The 17,029-nt window shown below is 43.6% G+C and overlaps 1 protein-coding gene across 3 annotated transcripts in view; it reads right to left on the reverse strand.

Moving 5' to 3' along the window:
• Positions 1–17,029, reverse strand: part of PTPRZ1 (protein tyrosine phosphatase receptor type Z1) — a 352,752-nt gene that overhangs the window by 238,379 nt on the left and 97,344 nt on the right. For all 3 annotated transcript variants that reach the window (XM_029615443.1, XM_029615442.1, XM_029615444.1), the window contains exon 2: positions 9,437–9,502. In XM_029615443.1, the coding sequence (XP_029471303.1) occupies positions 9,437–9,502 (66 nt within the window). The remainder of the gene's footprint in view (positions 1–9,436; positions 9,503–17,029) is intronic.

Consider the following 17,029-nt stretch of genomic DNA (forward strand, 5'->3'; position numbering starts at 1 on the left):
GAATGGGACTTTATTTTTCTACAAGTAAACTTAATTTGAATACCAAATTGGACCCCGCTGTTTTATTTTTGCTTCTGGCTACCAGTGATGAATGGAGGGCCTTTGGATGCTGGCACTTGTTGTGATTGATATTTTTTTGCTGTGTGTTTTGTGGTCGAAATGTAGGGAGATACCAGTGGTTTCACTGAAAATTTGAATACAGATTCCACAAGAGGGACGCAAATGTCATAAGACACTGACATGCCTGTTTCAACCAAAAAAAACCAAGATGAGGAATTTTTGGCTAGGGCAACAATACTACCCAGGTTATCTGATCTGCTTGTCTGATTTAAGGTTTTCTCCACAAATAATGAAGCATCCCCAGGACAACCACGGGTCAGAGAGGCATAAACAACTCAAGTCTACCAGGATCACAGGTTAACTCCATAAAACAACCTAATCTACCCAGAGCAGAAAAACAGCCTATTCACGGACAGTTCATCAGACAGGAACAGTGATCCCCCTGATGGGAGAGAGGGATCAGCAACTTAAATGAAGAAACTTGCTGATTATGGCAAAGCAGCACTGGTCAAGACCTTGTCCAGAGTTGTTATGAGGCAAGAGCAGTGACCCCCCCCCCCTTCATCCCAATGGAGACGGGGAAGGCCAGCACTCTGAAATAAAGAAACGACCCTGTGGGTCCCACAGCTTGACTATGCATGAGTTGTTTACATATGCATGTCTGGGGTGTTAAAAGCTGCAAGGGAGAGAGGGCTAAGGGGGTGACCGAAAGAAAGACCATTTACATTTGAAGACGATGCCCAAGCCATCACTCCTCTCCCTCCCAGTCATGAAGGGAGAGCTCCGGGAGATTCCTGCTGTTACCTGGCTGCCTGTGCCAAAGCTGGCTTCCATTCTCCTGGGCTGAGACAGGCCTTCTCGGCCCAGCCTGTGACAGAGATCAAGAACATACGCTCTCTTCACCAGAGACTGGCTCCAAGGCTTCCAGGCAGAGACGGCACCAGAGTGAAATAAGTTGGGGAGGCCAGTTAGATACATTTATTAAAATATCCAAAGCAAGTTGAAGTCTCTGTTATGTCCACCAGTGATAGCTTTATTTAGTATAAACCGATGCTAAGCTGTAAGGATTTTGGAGATAGGTATTGTTTATTTTCTTCTAACTGCTAAACCTGAAAAGTCTGACAAATAAAAGTGATTCCGTGGATAAACCCCATAGTCTTTTCAGAGCTATTCAGATTGTATAGGGTAACAGAGAGGACTGTCTGTAGCACTGCCGGTCTTGATAGGTGTGAAATCAGCGGGAAAAGAAGTGCACAGTATCAGACAGGTTACAGAAAACCTTCATACTGCCTTCAATCCCTGCACTTAATTGGCAGTACAGAGCCTTGGAGCAGTGGAGTTTTCCTCAAATATGCATAGGGTCCTGAAAGTTTATCTGCCCCACTCTGCACCCCCCCCCCCCCCCCCCCGCTGGATGAACCCCAGCAAATATAGCTCCCCAGATGCAGCTAATGATCCAAATGGGGACTCCACTAAACTAGCAGAGACTAAGAAGCATACAGCCTGCTTGGCATGGAGTACTTCAAACAAGGCACTTTCGCTCTCTTCACCACAGCACATTTTGGTGCTGAGAAGCAAGCACATGTCTCCTCTGAAGGGTAGAGATTTGGTGCAAAGGGTCCCCAATGGTGCCCAGAATGAAGCCTGGCACCAACCAACAAGATACATCACTGCAGTGTGCATCAGAAACCAGCAAGGTCACATTCTCTGCTCCCCCAGCTCATATTCTACAGCGGTGTTAATCAGGATGAGCCCATTTAGGTGATGGAGGAGAATGTGCCAGAGGATCCCCCCCCCCCCCCCAAACCGGAGCCCAGCTGTCATAAATGTTGAGGAAATTGTCTCTTTAACCAGAGTGTGTCCCTCTAGACCAGGATAGAGGAATGTGTCCCACATAGCAGGAGACCAGGAGACCAGGGACTATGTGGGACCCCTGGTCTCCTGCTATGTGGGACTATGTGGGACCCCCTCAGAAAATGTTGCTAGTGGGAATGTGTACATTGCCTGGCAGAGCTGATTTGCCTCCCATTAAGGAGCCCCCACATGTTTCAGACAAAAAGGAAGGAGATTTTGCTCATTCTAAGTTCTTAACGGTCCTCTCGCCTCCTTGTTGCCCTTGCTTCCTCGGGTCTTGGCTAAGTGTTCCACCATGGTCTGGTGAGGAAGAATCCACTAGATCTCGTCTTACCATATTTGCCCTAGCATACAATATGTGACCTCCAGAATATCAGTTATTCATGCCTTATGGAAAAGTTGGAAAAAAATGTTGTGTATCAACTTCAGAAAGGAGCAGGATCTGAGAATGGATGTTTTTGCCTGAGGTGAATTTTTGATGTCCCCCAGACTACCTCTCCACTTCCTCTGGTGGGGGTGGAAGGGAAGAATCCAATTCTTTCTGCTGGAATGGGTCCATATTACAAAGGACTAAGTGGGTCCTGAGAACAGTAGCTTGTGGTACTGCTTGCATTTCTCATGCCCTTCTGCGATTTAGCAGAGATCAGTCTTCAGTTCCGACTTCTTCCATCTAGCTCAGCTACAGCTGGAAGTAACCTCCCTGCTAGAACAGAAGGCCATAGAGCTTGTCTCTCCTCTGGAGCATGACATGGGATTCTACTCTTGTTACCTCTTACTCCCCAAGTTGAGGGGGCCTATAGCCCATCCTGGATCTATGGAAACTGAACAGATTCTTGGTCCAGGAGAAGTTCAAGATGAATTCTCGCCAAACAATTCTGCCCTTCATTCAGGCAAATGATTGTATGTGTGCAGTGGATCTGAAACATGCATATGCATACATCTTTTCAATGAGAGTTCATCTCAGTGCCATTGTAGTGTATCACAGGCTGGTGGATGGAGCTCTGTTCTCTCTCTCCACCCTTTGGTGTCTATGTTTATCAAGGAACTGTAGCATACCAAGCCTTCAGTCAGCAAACCACCAGTGGTTGTGAGATCTCAAAATGGTCTTGACTCATCACGAAACCTCCTTTTGAACTGTTTGAGTTGGTGGCCTTGATGTTTCTTACCTGGAAGGTGTTTTTATAGTGGCTGTTACTTCAGCTACTTCAGAGAATAAGTGAATTGCAGGCACTGGCCTCATATTCGCCATACCTGCAGTTTTTCATACCAGAATTGTTTTTCATACTCATCCTAAATTCCTTCCAAATGTGGTATCAACTTTCCATGAAACCAAATGTTTTTCTGAAACCACATGCAAATGAAGAACAGTTCCTCACTCCTTTGTCTGCAAAAGAGCCTTAGCCTAATACTTGCAGAAGATTCGGCCTCACTATCAAGTTTCTCAGCGGTTTGTGTTCTTTGATCCCAACCGATTGGGAAGAACAGTTGCCAAACTATTGGCTAGTGGACTGTATAGCACACTGTTACTCGTTAGCTGGCTTAAAGATTACAAACTATCATGGCTCCTCAAGTGAGAGCAACATGACTTTAGTGTCTCATCTTAGGGCGACTTCCACTGAAGACACATGCAAAGCTGCTACTTGGTCGTCTACACATAACTTCACATCCCACTAACTGGACAGCATGTCCTGAAGAGACAGTAAATCCGGACACACAGCTCTGTTCAGCTTGTTCAACCAGCAGTCCATGTCTCCACTAGTAGGGTCCAGGTTATCTTATGTAGTTGCTCCACAAGACAGCCTTCAGCTTGGGACTCCAAGCTGAAGGTTGTGATTATGGGTGATTTGATTCTGTATGTCGACAGAGAAACCAGTTTGCTTACCTGTAAGGATTCTCCGTAGGCAGCAGGATAAGTCATCCATTCTTAATACCCACCCACCTCCCTTGAGAGTGGACTACATTGCTACTGCTTAAACGCTGGATGAGACAGCGTTCACGGGTGGGAACTCCTGCACATGCTCAGAAGGACTTCTGAGCTCTGAAAGCCTCATTCGCATTGGCACCCACTGGTCAAGGCTAATTTATCCTGCTGTCTACAGAGAACCCTGTTAACAGGTAAGAAAACCTGCTGACCCTCCACATGGCAGAGCATAGCACTAGCGTTGAGCCACCAGATTCTGATGCCAGCCAAAATTTCTCTTTCATATGGTAGATTTGGATAGCATGTAGTTAAAACTTTGGCAGTGTTGCAAACTATCAAATCAAGCAACACAGTCTAAGCAGACCCATATATATATAGTTTAGATTTAATGACTTTTATATATTTTAAACTTTATTTGGTTCTGCAAAAAAAGAATCTATAGTAATCCCAATTCAAAAATGCTTCTTTGGCTAATAAAAAATAATAATAATAAATAAAAATAATAGTACTGCTGATCTGCAACAAGTTCAATAGAACTTTAAACTGCAACAGCTGGAGAATTGTATTACAGTTCTGGCTGAAAGCTTTTGACATTTAAATATTTTACCTACTTTACTAGAGACTTGTGTACAGGCATGAAATTAATTCAATACAATGTTATCTAGTAACTTGTATTGGCATAGTTCTTGCAAAAAAAAAAGGTTTCTATAATTTTAAGATGCAAATATAAATACACATAGGCAACTCCATGCTGCTGCTAAGAAACAGGTAAGGACACATAAGGCTTAGTGCAAAGAGTTGCTGAAAACTACAGCAATTTAAAAAGTTTCAGCTTATGCACCCTAAAGAGCTTAAGGGAGAGAGAGAGAGTTAAATTCTCCAAAATGCAATTAGTATTTTCTTTCTCAAGCAGCACTAACCTGACAGCCACAGCAAGCCTTCCCTAAGTTATGTTCTCTTCTCTTTACTGGGCATGGCGCTTGAAAGGGAATAAGGAGGGGGGGATTATTCTGCTTGTGCGGAGCCCAGTTAAAATGCTCACAGCATCCATTCAGAGAACCGATCTTGACAGGTTAACTCCTGCCTTCCTACGCACTACTGCAAACACCAACCTCAATCACCTTAACTGTTCTTGCAGGGAGCTCACCTTTCAAGTGAAAATTGCTGAGGATGAGATCCACAATAAAATGCAACAGTATAAACTGATGCTTTTATGAAAAGAGCTTAGTTTATTTATACATTTTGGAAAGTGGAAGATTAGCCTAGTGGTTAGAGCAGCAGGGAAGCCGGGATTCCAAGTCTGCTTCTGCAGCTGACGCTCCTTCTGACCTTGGGCAAATCACATCACCCTCCGTTGCCTCAGGCCGATGGACGAAGCTGCTAATTCAGGGCTTCCAAAGATGTTAGTCGATGCGACTCCATAGTAGGACTTGGAAATTCACATGACCCCAGATGACGACCAAAACAAATTAGGAGGGGTGGGGTCCCCCTCTAAAGATCAAACCACTCTCACCCTCTCCACACTCCGGCTGATTACCTCTTTTTACCTCTACCTTCTCCAGTCAATCCTTTCTCTCAACCTCCATGCCCTCCAGGGGACCCCATCTCTCAACCTCTTCCCGTCCAGGGGATCCCCCTTTCTCAACCTCCACGCCTCAAGCTGATCCCATCTTACTTTCCCCAAGCTCCTCTCACCTCTCCAGCCCTCTTTGCATCCCCCCAGCTGATCCCTAACAACACACTCCCAAGCCCTTATAACTCTCATACCCATCCCCCCTCTCATCGCCTCCCTTCCAAACCTTCTTTCACATACCCCAGCTGATCCCCTCTGCCCCTCTATTACAGCCCCCAGTCAACTTTCTGTCATTCCTCTTCTCATTCTCCACAAGTCATTTTATCTCTACCTGATCCATTCTTCAAACTCCTCCTTGCCTCTGATCCCTCCCTTCAAACAGCAACTCCTCCAAGCATCCCCTGGCCAAGGTCAGTGGAAATATTTTCTTTGGGCCTCAGGTCAAACATAGATGGCAACTGGTGGGGGGTTAGAAGGTTGCCCCTGTTGGGCTGATGACAGGGACAATATTTCTCTCTTGGGCAAGTTTCACAGTGGGTGAGGCGAGAGAAACCATGGCAAGCTCCACCGGCCTAGGACAACTCATCCCTCCTCTCTGCTCAGGGCTAGTCCATAGCCTGATGGTGACCTGCAAGCAGCAACGGCATTAGTAATGAAAATAAGCCCGGGGCCTGTGAGCTGCGGCGGGCCTGATCTCTCGTTATGTAGGGCTTCCTGTTATCAAAGAAACTCTTGTGAGGGCAGGAGCACCGTAGGGGCCTGTGAGTACCTGCTGGCTCACAGGCCTCGTGCTGACCTCCTCTACTGACACTGCTGCCGCTGGCACCTGAACAGCAAAGCCATTTGAGGCATTTCTGGCCCCAGCTGAAGGATTTATGACCCCATTTCAGGTCCTGACCCAGTCTGGGAAGCCCCTGTGCTAATGGCTTCTCAAAGGGGACATGCAAAAATGGTAAATAGCAAGAGGAATTGCATTTGCAAAATTTAGTGTGTGCTATTTAGCGTTTTTTTGCGTGTACTGTTTTTGCATTGCAAAGTGGTTCATGGAAAATATGCAAAATCATTAACGGGCTGTAAAATCTTCAAATCAGCTCGTGAGCTGTTTTGTATGAGCTAATTTATATGTACAAAAAATGACATGACTGACCCATTCCTGAGAAGCTTAGTTTAGTTACTTTGCAAAAAAAAAAAGTTTGCATGACATTGCGGACTTTTTTTTGCAAGAAAAATGGAGCGCGTCACATTTCCGTATTATTTTAAGGAGCCACTATCACGAGAAAAAAAAAATTAACACCCCCCCCCCAAAAAAAAAGCTTTCCATGGTGCCAACTCATTCTGACAAAAAGCTTCACTGTCTAATACATCAGCTGCTTGATTGTAAGCCCTTTGTGGCAGAGAAATACCTACTTTACCTGAAGTGTAACTCACCTTGATCTCAGTTTGAAAAGGGGAGTAACTAAATCCAAATCCATATACCACTGACAGCCACTAAGAATCTAGTGTTATCTTAAATCATTGTAAATGCACAAATTGCATTCTCAGAGTATATAAATTAATAAAAATGGAGCTGATGGTCAAGGCATGTGCAGAATAAGTGCAAGACAGAGTGCATGAGTCATGGGGGGAAGGGGGAGATTCTGAATAGCTTGCCTACTTGCAAAGTACGCACGTGCTTTTGTACTTGTGTACCTGGAAGCTAATTTTCATACGGGAACTACCTGGGCAGTTTCCCTTTGAAAATCAGTATACAAATTGTGGTGCGTATGTTTCTAAATTTCGGCAGGCAGCTGAATGGGAGTAGAACAGCATATGTGCAATTGAAAATGTCGACGTAGGCAAGCTGCTTACTCTCCTTTTTTTTAAAAAAATTTTATTTTCATGCTGCTGCTTACTCTCCTGACCTAAAACAAGGCCCTGGGAACACCTCCTCTTAACCCGGCTGAAAAGGTACACACGCTGTGAATGCAGGTCCATATTTTTAGCCATTCTGAAAAGGACAACATTCAGCCAGGCCAGTATACCTGGGTAAATATCTAATTATCCGAGTAAATGCCTTTGAAACTTGTCCTCTCTGTCTACAGCAGTGGTTCTCAACCTTTTTTCCCGTCGGGACGCACCTGATAGATGGTTCTCACATGTGTGACACACTGAACACAAGACTGTCACAAAGCTAAATGCAAATGTATCTTTTTTTGAATCCCCATACAAAAAAAGATATTCTGTTGTTATCTCAATAACAGCAACACAAACTCCCTCTACCACCAGGCGCAATAGCTCTACTTATAAAAAGACAGCAGTTCACACCAATGCATGTCCAATCGAGAAAACACAACAAATAAATAGGCCGATACAGTAAAGTGCGGCCGCAGTTACCCCGTTTCTAACCCGCTGTTTACTCACAATTTCGCCACGTAAGTGTAAGCCGCGATTCACTATCTGTTTTTACCGATCCTTACCGCTTCTTTAACCCGATGCGTATCCCTTTCCGCCCGCGGCATGTATATGTATGTAAACGATCGGATTAGCTACTCCCTCCCATACAGTAAAGTGCACCCTGACTATTGCCTTTTTAACCTGCTATCTTGCCGCGTCTTTAAGCTACTAATTTACCGCCTACCCTGACCCTTACGTTAGTGTGGTTTACTGGTTGCTCAGCATATTCAATTTAAAGCTTTAACCTTGGTATTTAAGGCTCAGCATGATCCCATACATTCCATTGCACTGTCTGTATTCACAAGAATGTAATTATCTGATTCTACCACCAAAAGCTGCCCAGTCCCAAACCAACCCAATCCACAGAAAAAAAAAGGTTCTCGCACTTAGCCGCACAGTCCCAAACCAAACCAACCCAATCCAAGCCCCAGCAGAGAAAAACGAAATTTCACAGTACCAAACTTTCCCCCAGCCCCCGCTCACCTGCCCTGGCCACGGCCACGCAAGCCCCCAGCAGCAGCAGTAGAAGTAGAAGGGCGGCGAGAGAGAGCGGCTTCAGCAGCCCCGCCGGCGAAGATGAATACGTGCACCCCTGTAGGTCCAATATGGGTGCTCAAGGCAGCAAAGGCGCATGTGCAACGCCGTGACCATTATTACTGCACTACCAATTTCGTTAGCTTCCCTAATTTCTCTTAGCATTTCACTATCAGTCTCACCATCTTGACCAGGTGGATGGTAGTATACCCCTATCACTATAGTCTTCCCTGACACACAAGGGATTTCTACCCATAAAGATTCAATTTTGTATTTAGTCTCATGCAGGATGTTTATCCTGTTGGACTCTATGCCATCCCAGACATAAAGCGCCACACCTCCTCCCGAGTGCTCCTCTCTGTCATTGCGATATAATTTGTACCCCGGTATAGCACTGTCCCATTGGTTATCCTCTTTCCACCTTGTCTCTGAGATGCCAACTAAGACTATGTCATCATTCGCTCCATGGGGAGGGCAATTAACAAGGGCATATGTCAACCGTACGTGTTCTTTTAACCCACATATTTTGTAAGCGCTCCTGGGTGCAGGGTTAGGTCAAGGAAAGCAAGGACACACCGAATTTTGAATGTTCAAAATGACACGCATTGTTTTGCCTTTAAAAAGTACCTGCAGGTAATTCTGATGAGGACCTTAATCAAAGCAAAAACTATTGGCAGGGCTTGCCAGAGTTTAATTATCTACCTCTTTGTAGGCTGAAAGGAAAGGAAAAGAGAGACAGATGGCAAAGAGCGACAAGCAAAAACTGAGGCAAAGAAAAGGAAGCCTCCAGCATCCTCCAGAAACTCTTGTGCGGGGCAAGGAATTTTGTGCATGCACAGGAGTCCAGGATCCTACTGAACAATACAGAAAAGGAGGAGCAATCTTTCAGAGACGCTGTTTCCAAAATCAGATGGTGGCAGAAGTGTTTATTTACAGTAAGATTCTTAAACTCTAGGGTGGCCTTGTAAAGCAGCAGATTCATATCACCACGCCATTATGATGCAATCTGATAGCCCGTGTGAAAAAGAAAACAAAAAACTTCTAGATAAAGGAGTACTTACCTGTGTAGGACCAATCAATCTCGTCAATGGATTTCCGCTGTTGTGCATAGTATCCATATGCCAGATCTGAAAAACAAAATGGGTAATAGGTTAAAAAAATAAATAAATAAAAAGAGACTCAGACAGCAAGACACAAAACAAATAGAACAAGGAGCTCCCAGGAGCCCTCTTTCCAGGATGCATGCATGTGAGATATGCGTGCATCCAAAGCAATCCCACCCCGTCAGAGTCTTTAATGTGCCCCCTAACAGGTCCTGAAAACCTGGTGCATTTCAGACTTATTAGGGACAAGACACAAAGCCATAAGCCTTCTTTTCCTTCAGAAAGTAGGCTGAAAAGCAATTCATTTTCACATTTTGTTACACCTGACGGAGGCAGGGAGATGTAAGGTCCGTGGGTACTTTTTACCCATAGACTTTTGTGTCAGTTTTCAAAGGAAAATTTTTTTCCATTTGACAACGGATTTGCAAAAAGCGCCTGCAGAGATGTGCGCCTGCCGTTCGCGTGGGTCCTTTTTCTGGTGGAATTTATGCGCACCCTTTGAAAGTTAAAAAGCATAAGCGCCAATGCCAATGTTACCCCTGGAAAGCCTCTCTCGCTGTTGCGTGTACATTTACGCACAGTAGCGATGCACACGTGCAAATGCACGCACACACCTGCACATCAATTTTCAAAAGCACCAGTTAGATGGGTGATGCAGTGCCTTTGAAAATTTATCTTCATATCATTGAGGCCAATGTAAAAATAACTTGTGCTAAAAAATGTTTAAAATGTAACATGCACATTTAAACAGGACTTAACAGGGTATGCAATAAGTTTTACCAAGAGCATGCTAAAAGTCAACCTTAATAGCATGTGTACAGTAATCAGTGTGGACGCCAGCTCAAGAAAGAAAAACATCCACAGTAACTACCGTTACTAACCATGCCACAATGAAAGGGCTGGTAACCACTGGAGAGCGCCTCCCCATACCATCAAAATCTTCCATCGCACATCAATAAAATCCCTTGCAAAAAACATCAACAATCCCTCTCACCCTGGCACCAGCAGGACACCCTTACTCCAACTTGATTGGCCTCTAAGAGGTTGACTCCCCTTCCCCCTTCATAAAGCACCACCTAGTGGTGCCACCCAGAAATCCGCAGCAGTGCCTGCAGGAGGGCTCGGACTTTTCTCTTGGACGAGATCTGCGCTGGCGACTCTCTGGAATGGTAAGATGGCCCTCTGGAGTGGAGGCAGGGGAGCTGGGGCCTCTGACCAGTGACCACTGAGAGGGCTATCTTAAGGCAGGGGAACGGATGCTTGATGGTGCCAGGAGTGTGCGTGTGTATTGCCATAGCCGGGTGGAGGATGTTGATGTGCTCCAGGGGAATGAATTAGCACGATTACCACGGGGGATTTCTCCGGTTAGTGGGAACTTTCAAAATTTAACACCTGGTCCGAGGCAGGTGTTACATTTGTGGCTTTGGTGGGCAGACACCGAATAGCAGGTGGAGCAGAACATATATTTACTATGGGCCCACTAAAGCTTCATTTGCATAGGACACTCCCTCATTTACATGCATGGTCAAACTAATTTTACACATTCATGCTAATGTCTTTGGAGCCCCCAGCAGCATGCATGCTAAGCCGCTATTGCATGGCACACTATTTCTAGCAGGTGTTAAACCACCTTAGCATGCATGCTAAGCTTTACCGCATGGCCCCGTATTGCATTTCTAGATCTGTGTGGCAGCAAAGTTGTGGAGACATTATTGTACATTTTTCATGTTTTTTTATTGTGCGTCAAACATGCTAATGTTCAGAGAAATAAAAGTTAGAAGGTCATTTCTCTGCAGTAAGCATACAGGGAGTATTTTATAATAGCCCACATACATTTTCAAATCAAATACAAGTATAAATGACACCAATAGTCAAAGGGAAAGTAAGCATACAACTTTAAATTAAATGCTGGTAGTGTTTTATCACTGCGGTGTTTGTCTTTTGAGAGCATTTATTTTTTTGGAGGGTAATTTTCAGAGGCATTTCAGCAGGTAAAGCAGTGCTATAAAACGGTTATAAAAGACTGTCCACCTGCTATGTGCATAAACGTATGTGCATATAGTCTGTATGTGCATATATTTACCCTTGCTGAACAGAAGCATTCCTGGGAGTGGCGTTGGGGGGAGGGATTTTCAGTTACGCGCATATTTTTGCATTTTCAAAAATATGCGCATACTTTTTCTCAAAAAAACATTCTGCGCACAAAGCAGCAGGGTATAATCATATGCCGGTAGTTTTTGAGGGCATACATTTTCCTTCCCTAGGTTCCAGCAAACTAAACAGCTGGCATGAAAATGTTTTATGCTCTCACGAATAATTTGAGAGAAAGAGTTACGGTAAATATTCCGTCTCAAAATGTGCAAGCAAAACGCTGGGGAAAGATGTATTTTTATTCTCTAAAAATAGCCCCACTAACTGGCCGCTTTTCAAAGGCCTGCATGCACAAAAATCGTGAGATCAGCACGTGACACAGACCCGTGCGCGCTGTGCAGATTTTAAAACGCTCGCGGCCACACGCACATCTTCCGGTACGTGCATAAAAAGGTTTTCTGAAAAAGGGGTGGGGTGTGATCTGGGCGGGCGCATAATTATTTACCCACACAAGCATGCATCGGGGTCCCCTACCATGTGACTGTACTTCTGCTATGGATGGTGTGCAAGTCATGCAACAACAAAAAATTTGCTAGCTAGCGAGTGTTTAAGGGTCAGGCTATTAGGGTGAAAGGGAGGCAAATTAGCTAGGGGGTGTAGGAAGTCCTCTCCTTTACTGTGTCGAACTGGGAAAAAGGCCTATTGCATCGCCACGTGTACCTACTAAAATTACCCCCCACTTACGCGCTTGAGACGGCATTCGCGCACAGATGAGCGCATCAATATAAAATCACGCGCACATCAATGTAAGCGTGCCAGCAAACACATGCACATATGCGCATGCGTGCGGGTCTTAAAGTTTACTTCTAGGGGTTTCATTTACCAAGCATTTTTCCCATGGACACAGAACGGGAGAAATGCCTTAGTAAATCAGGCCCTGAAACCTTCATCACATTTGTTATTTAACAGCAGTCAAGTGATGCCTTCTTTCTAGGCATTTGGCTGAAAATCTGTGGTAAGAACAACAGTTTAACAAAATGGCTTTCTTACGAAAAAAAAAAATCATATTTACAGTTTAATGTTTCATAAAAGCCAAAGTATTTTACTTAACATGAAGCTAGTTATACTGTGATTAATTTCTGCTGGTATGTAATTTTCATATACCAAGACTAAAGAAAAACCAAATTATACAAGAAAGATAAGTGGATATTAATATTTCAGGATGAGGTAATTGAACTTTGGTAAGACAATAGTCAAAATGGATGAGCTGACAAAGGAGTTCTGGAACTAAAATCAAGTGATTACCGGCGATTTATAGACACCAAAGGCAGGAAAGGTCTACTAATTAATTTGTAACAATATTAACTATAAATACCATGAAACAAAGCTAAACTAACAAGCCTCACTTAAATGATTTGCAGTGTAGACTTTTTATTTCTAGAACAGACTCATCATACTAAAAAAGTGAGCAAAAAAACCTGGAGATACTCAACTTTATCAAATGGTATTCCTATATAATCATCATTCTCCACCTAAACTAAAATATCAGTCATTTTTTTAAAATTATATTTCAGATTGCAAATTAAACATCCTCTGAGATGGCGTATTGTCCAGTCTTTTCTATCAAGCACATCAAATCCAGACGCTGGCCTTGTTTCTAAGGAAATCTTCAGACATGTGCCTCCATTCTGAATACTTTCGACAAGTCTTAGTGATCACACAGCACCCATAATACACCATTTCTTAAACGCCAAGATGGTCTATAAATAACCCCTGGAAAGCATCAGCTACTGCATATTGAAAAGAACCAATGATGGTACAATATCTGTCATTTGAAATCTAGTCACCAAAAACATTATAATACAACTTATTATGAATAAAAATATTTATTCAAATCAACATGTGCCAATCTAATTCTTCACTGAGGCAAAAAGGAGAAACAGTTTTTAATATAAATATCCATCTTATAAAAGGTGTGATTGTTGCACAAATACAATTGCGGAAAGCGAATGCTTTCATCCTGTTACTCATTTTAAGGTGGTCAGAAAAACCATGACAGATTATAAATAAGATTTTGCTGTGTATGCTGTCATATATCCATATCCTAAGGTGTACACAGGATGGACTAAGAGGGTTATATATTTATGTCTGAAAGAATATTATAGCTGCCTGAAGCCTGGCAACTTCAATTTACCTAGCGGCAGATTTTAATATCTATGCCCGATTTTATAACATGCGCGCGATTGCGCGCGCATGTTATAAAATCCAGGGTTGGCGTGTTTAAGGGGGTTGCACACTTGTGCACCTTGCGTGTGCCGAGTCTTAAGGGAGCCCCGATGGCTTTCCTTGTTCCCTCCGCCTCCCCCGCCCACTTTCCCCTACCTAAACTGTCCCCCAGCCTTACCTAACCCCCCCCCATACCTTTGTTTTCCAAGTTGCGCCTGCCTCTGGGCAGGCATAGGTTGTGCAATCCCCCGGCCTAGAGGCCCTATGGAGGCCTCTGGCCACACCCCCACCCGCCCCGCCCTCCCCCTTTTTTCAAGCCCCAGGACATACGTGCGTCCCGGGGTTTGCACGCATCGCCGTGCCTATGCAAAACAGGCTCAGTGCACGTAAGGCTTTTAAAATCTGCCCCTAATAGAATAAGTTCCACCTAACCCTAGAGGAGGAGATAGATTGTTGTTCAACATGGACAAACTACGCCCAAATTGTCATCCCTTTGGGCCCCAACAAGAAATTAGATTTGCATGCATTGCAATTATGAATAATAAGTTATAACATATTTGGTGAATAGATGTCAAATGACAGATACTAATGGAACAGATGTACCATTATTGGTTCCATTAAATATAGCTGATATTTTCTAAGACCATCTTGGTGTTTAAGAAGCGGTGCCATTGTATGATCACAAAGACTCGTTGAGAGTATTCAGAATGAAGACGCGCCCTGATGAAGATTTCCTTCAAAACGCAGTCAACATCAGGTTTTGCTGTGTTTAATAGAAAAAACTTCAAATTAGACCATCGCAGCAGATAAGTTTTAAATTTGCAACCTAAAATATAATAATAATAAAAAAAAGACTTAAACTTTAGTTTAAGATGGAGAACGATGTTATAGGAACAACTTTTTCCACTCAGTTTTGGCATGATGAGTCTTATAGGAATAAAAAAAAAGTCTACACTACAAAGCATCCAAGTGAGGATACTAATTAATTTAACATGTATAGTGAAACCCCTGCTCCATTTGTTATATAAAATAGATGTGGGAGTACTTGTCTGCTGGTGGTGGTGAGGGAAGCAGAGTATGATCTTCCAGACCCATGGTGAAAGTAATAGCCTGCACGTTTACTGTAGATTCTACCATGAACGAGACACGGCACATTGAGTTGTGGCTCCCAAAGAAGCCTTAGAATTGTTATTTAGTTGAAGTAACTGATAGATTGAATATCTGCGGCCAGAAAAAGAACACAATTATTTACAATCTGTATGGCTCATACATGTTGCAGGACCAAACATTGCCATGGGAGAGTCTGCACAATCTTCAACTACTTCTCGCCCATTGCGTTAGCTCCATAATGGCAGTATCACTATCTTCCACCCACCACTGAAATACTCTGGGCGGGTTACTTTGCTCCCAAATTAGAATGAGAACTGGCTGCCAAGGAACATGCGGTCCCACCTGCAGCTTACGTATATCTGAGGATAGGTTGGATTAACTCTGACTGTAATTTCTTGTTCCAGCGAACCCTTCAAATATGTCTCTGACAGAAACACTGCTCACTCTTCCTTTTACTATGTGTTGAAAATAAATTACAAGAACTCCTTTAAAGATTTAGCTTCCTCTTCCCTCTTATCTATTCCAGGAAAAAGGATTAAATTGCAACAAGGGAAATAGCTAACACTTCTCTTTCCTTTAGGGAGCTTTCAACTAAATCTCTTCTTTTTTTTTTTTTTTTTTTTGGAAGACTCAGATTTAAAAAAAAAACTTCTCTCTTACAGGACATGATCCAAACTGTTTCCCAACTTTTTCAGGGCTAATTTGAGAATCTGTATCTTCCAGAGCGGGATCCAAAAAAGTAACCCCTGGACCATTCTGATTGGGATCTCTGACCTCCCTCTACTGGCAAAACCTTAAAAATAAATTTACCAACATAAGAGTAGACCAAATGGGGTTGTACTATAGAGGTGGTGATGTCCTTTCGTGGATTACAAGCTGGTTAAAAGACAGGAAACAGAGAGTAGGATTAAATGGTCAATTTTCTCAGTGGAAGGGAGTGGGCAGTGGAGTGCCTCAGGGATCTGTACTTGGACCGGTGCTTTTCAATATATTTATCAATGATCTGGAAAGGAATATGAGTGAGGTTATCAAATTTGCGGATGATACAAAATTATTCAGAGTAGTTAAATCACAAGCGGATTGTGATAAATTGCAGGAAGACAATCAGGCCAATACAGTAAACCATGCGGGAGAGTGGGAGAGCGCCCGCTCTCCTGTGCGCGTGATTCAGTAACTTAATTTATTTAAATTAGGGCCAGTGGTAAAAAGAGGCGCTAGGGGCACTAGTGCGTCCCTAGCGCCTCTTTTTTGACGGAAGCGGCGGCTGTCAGCAAGTTTGACAGCCGACGCTCAATTTTGCCGGCGTCTGTTCTCAAACCCGCTGACAGCCACAGGTTCGGAAACCAGCACCGGCAAAATTGAGCATCCAGTTTTCAACCCACGAGCCGCAGGCCCATTTTAAATTTTTTTTTTTTAACTTTTGGGGCCTCCGACTTAATATCGCCATGATATTAAGTCGGAGGGTGCACAGAAAAGCAGTTTTTACTGCTTTTCTGTGCACTTCCCCGGTGCCGGCAGAAATTAACGCCTACCTTTGGGTAGGCGCTAATTTCTTAAAGTAAAATGTGCAGCTTGGCTGCACATTTTGCTTTCTGAATCGCGCGGGAATACCTAATAGGGCCTTCAACATGCATTTGCATGTTGAAGGCCCTATTAGTCTCGGGGGGGTTGGACGCGCGTTTTTGACTCCCTATTGCCCCTTACTGAATAAGGGGTAAAGCTAGTGTGTCAAAAACGCGTGTGCAAATGCCGGTTAACCGTGCGCTCCACCAGAGCGCACTGTACTGTATCGGCCTGCTTGTGAGACTGGAAAATTGGGCGTCCAAATGGCAGATGAAATTTAATGTGGATAAGTGCAAGGTGTTGCTTATAGCAAAAATAACCCATGTTATAGTTACATGATGTTAGGTTCCATATTAGGTGCTACTGCCCAGGAAAGAGATCTAGGTGTCAGTGGATAATACATGGAAATCGTCAGCTCAGCGTGCTGCAGCAGTCAAAAAAGCAAACAGAATATTAGGAATTATTAGAAAGGGAATGGTGAATAAAATGGAAAATGTCATAATGCCTCTATATCGCTCCATGGTGAGACCGCACCTTGAATACTGTGTGCAATTCTGGTCG

This window comes from Rhinatrema bivittatum, chromosome 9 (assembly GCF_901001135.1).
Source record: "Rhinatrema bivittatum chromosome 9, aRhiBiv1.1, whole genome shotgun sequence".
Lineage (NCBI taxonomy): Eukaryota > Metazoa > Chordata > Amphibia > Gymnophiona > Rhinatrematidae > Rhinatrema > Rhinatrema bivittatum.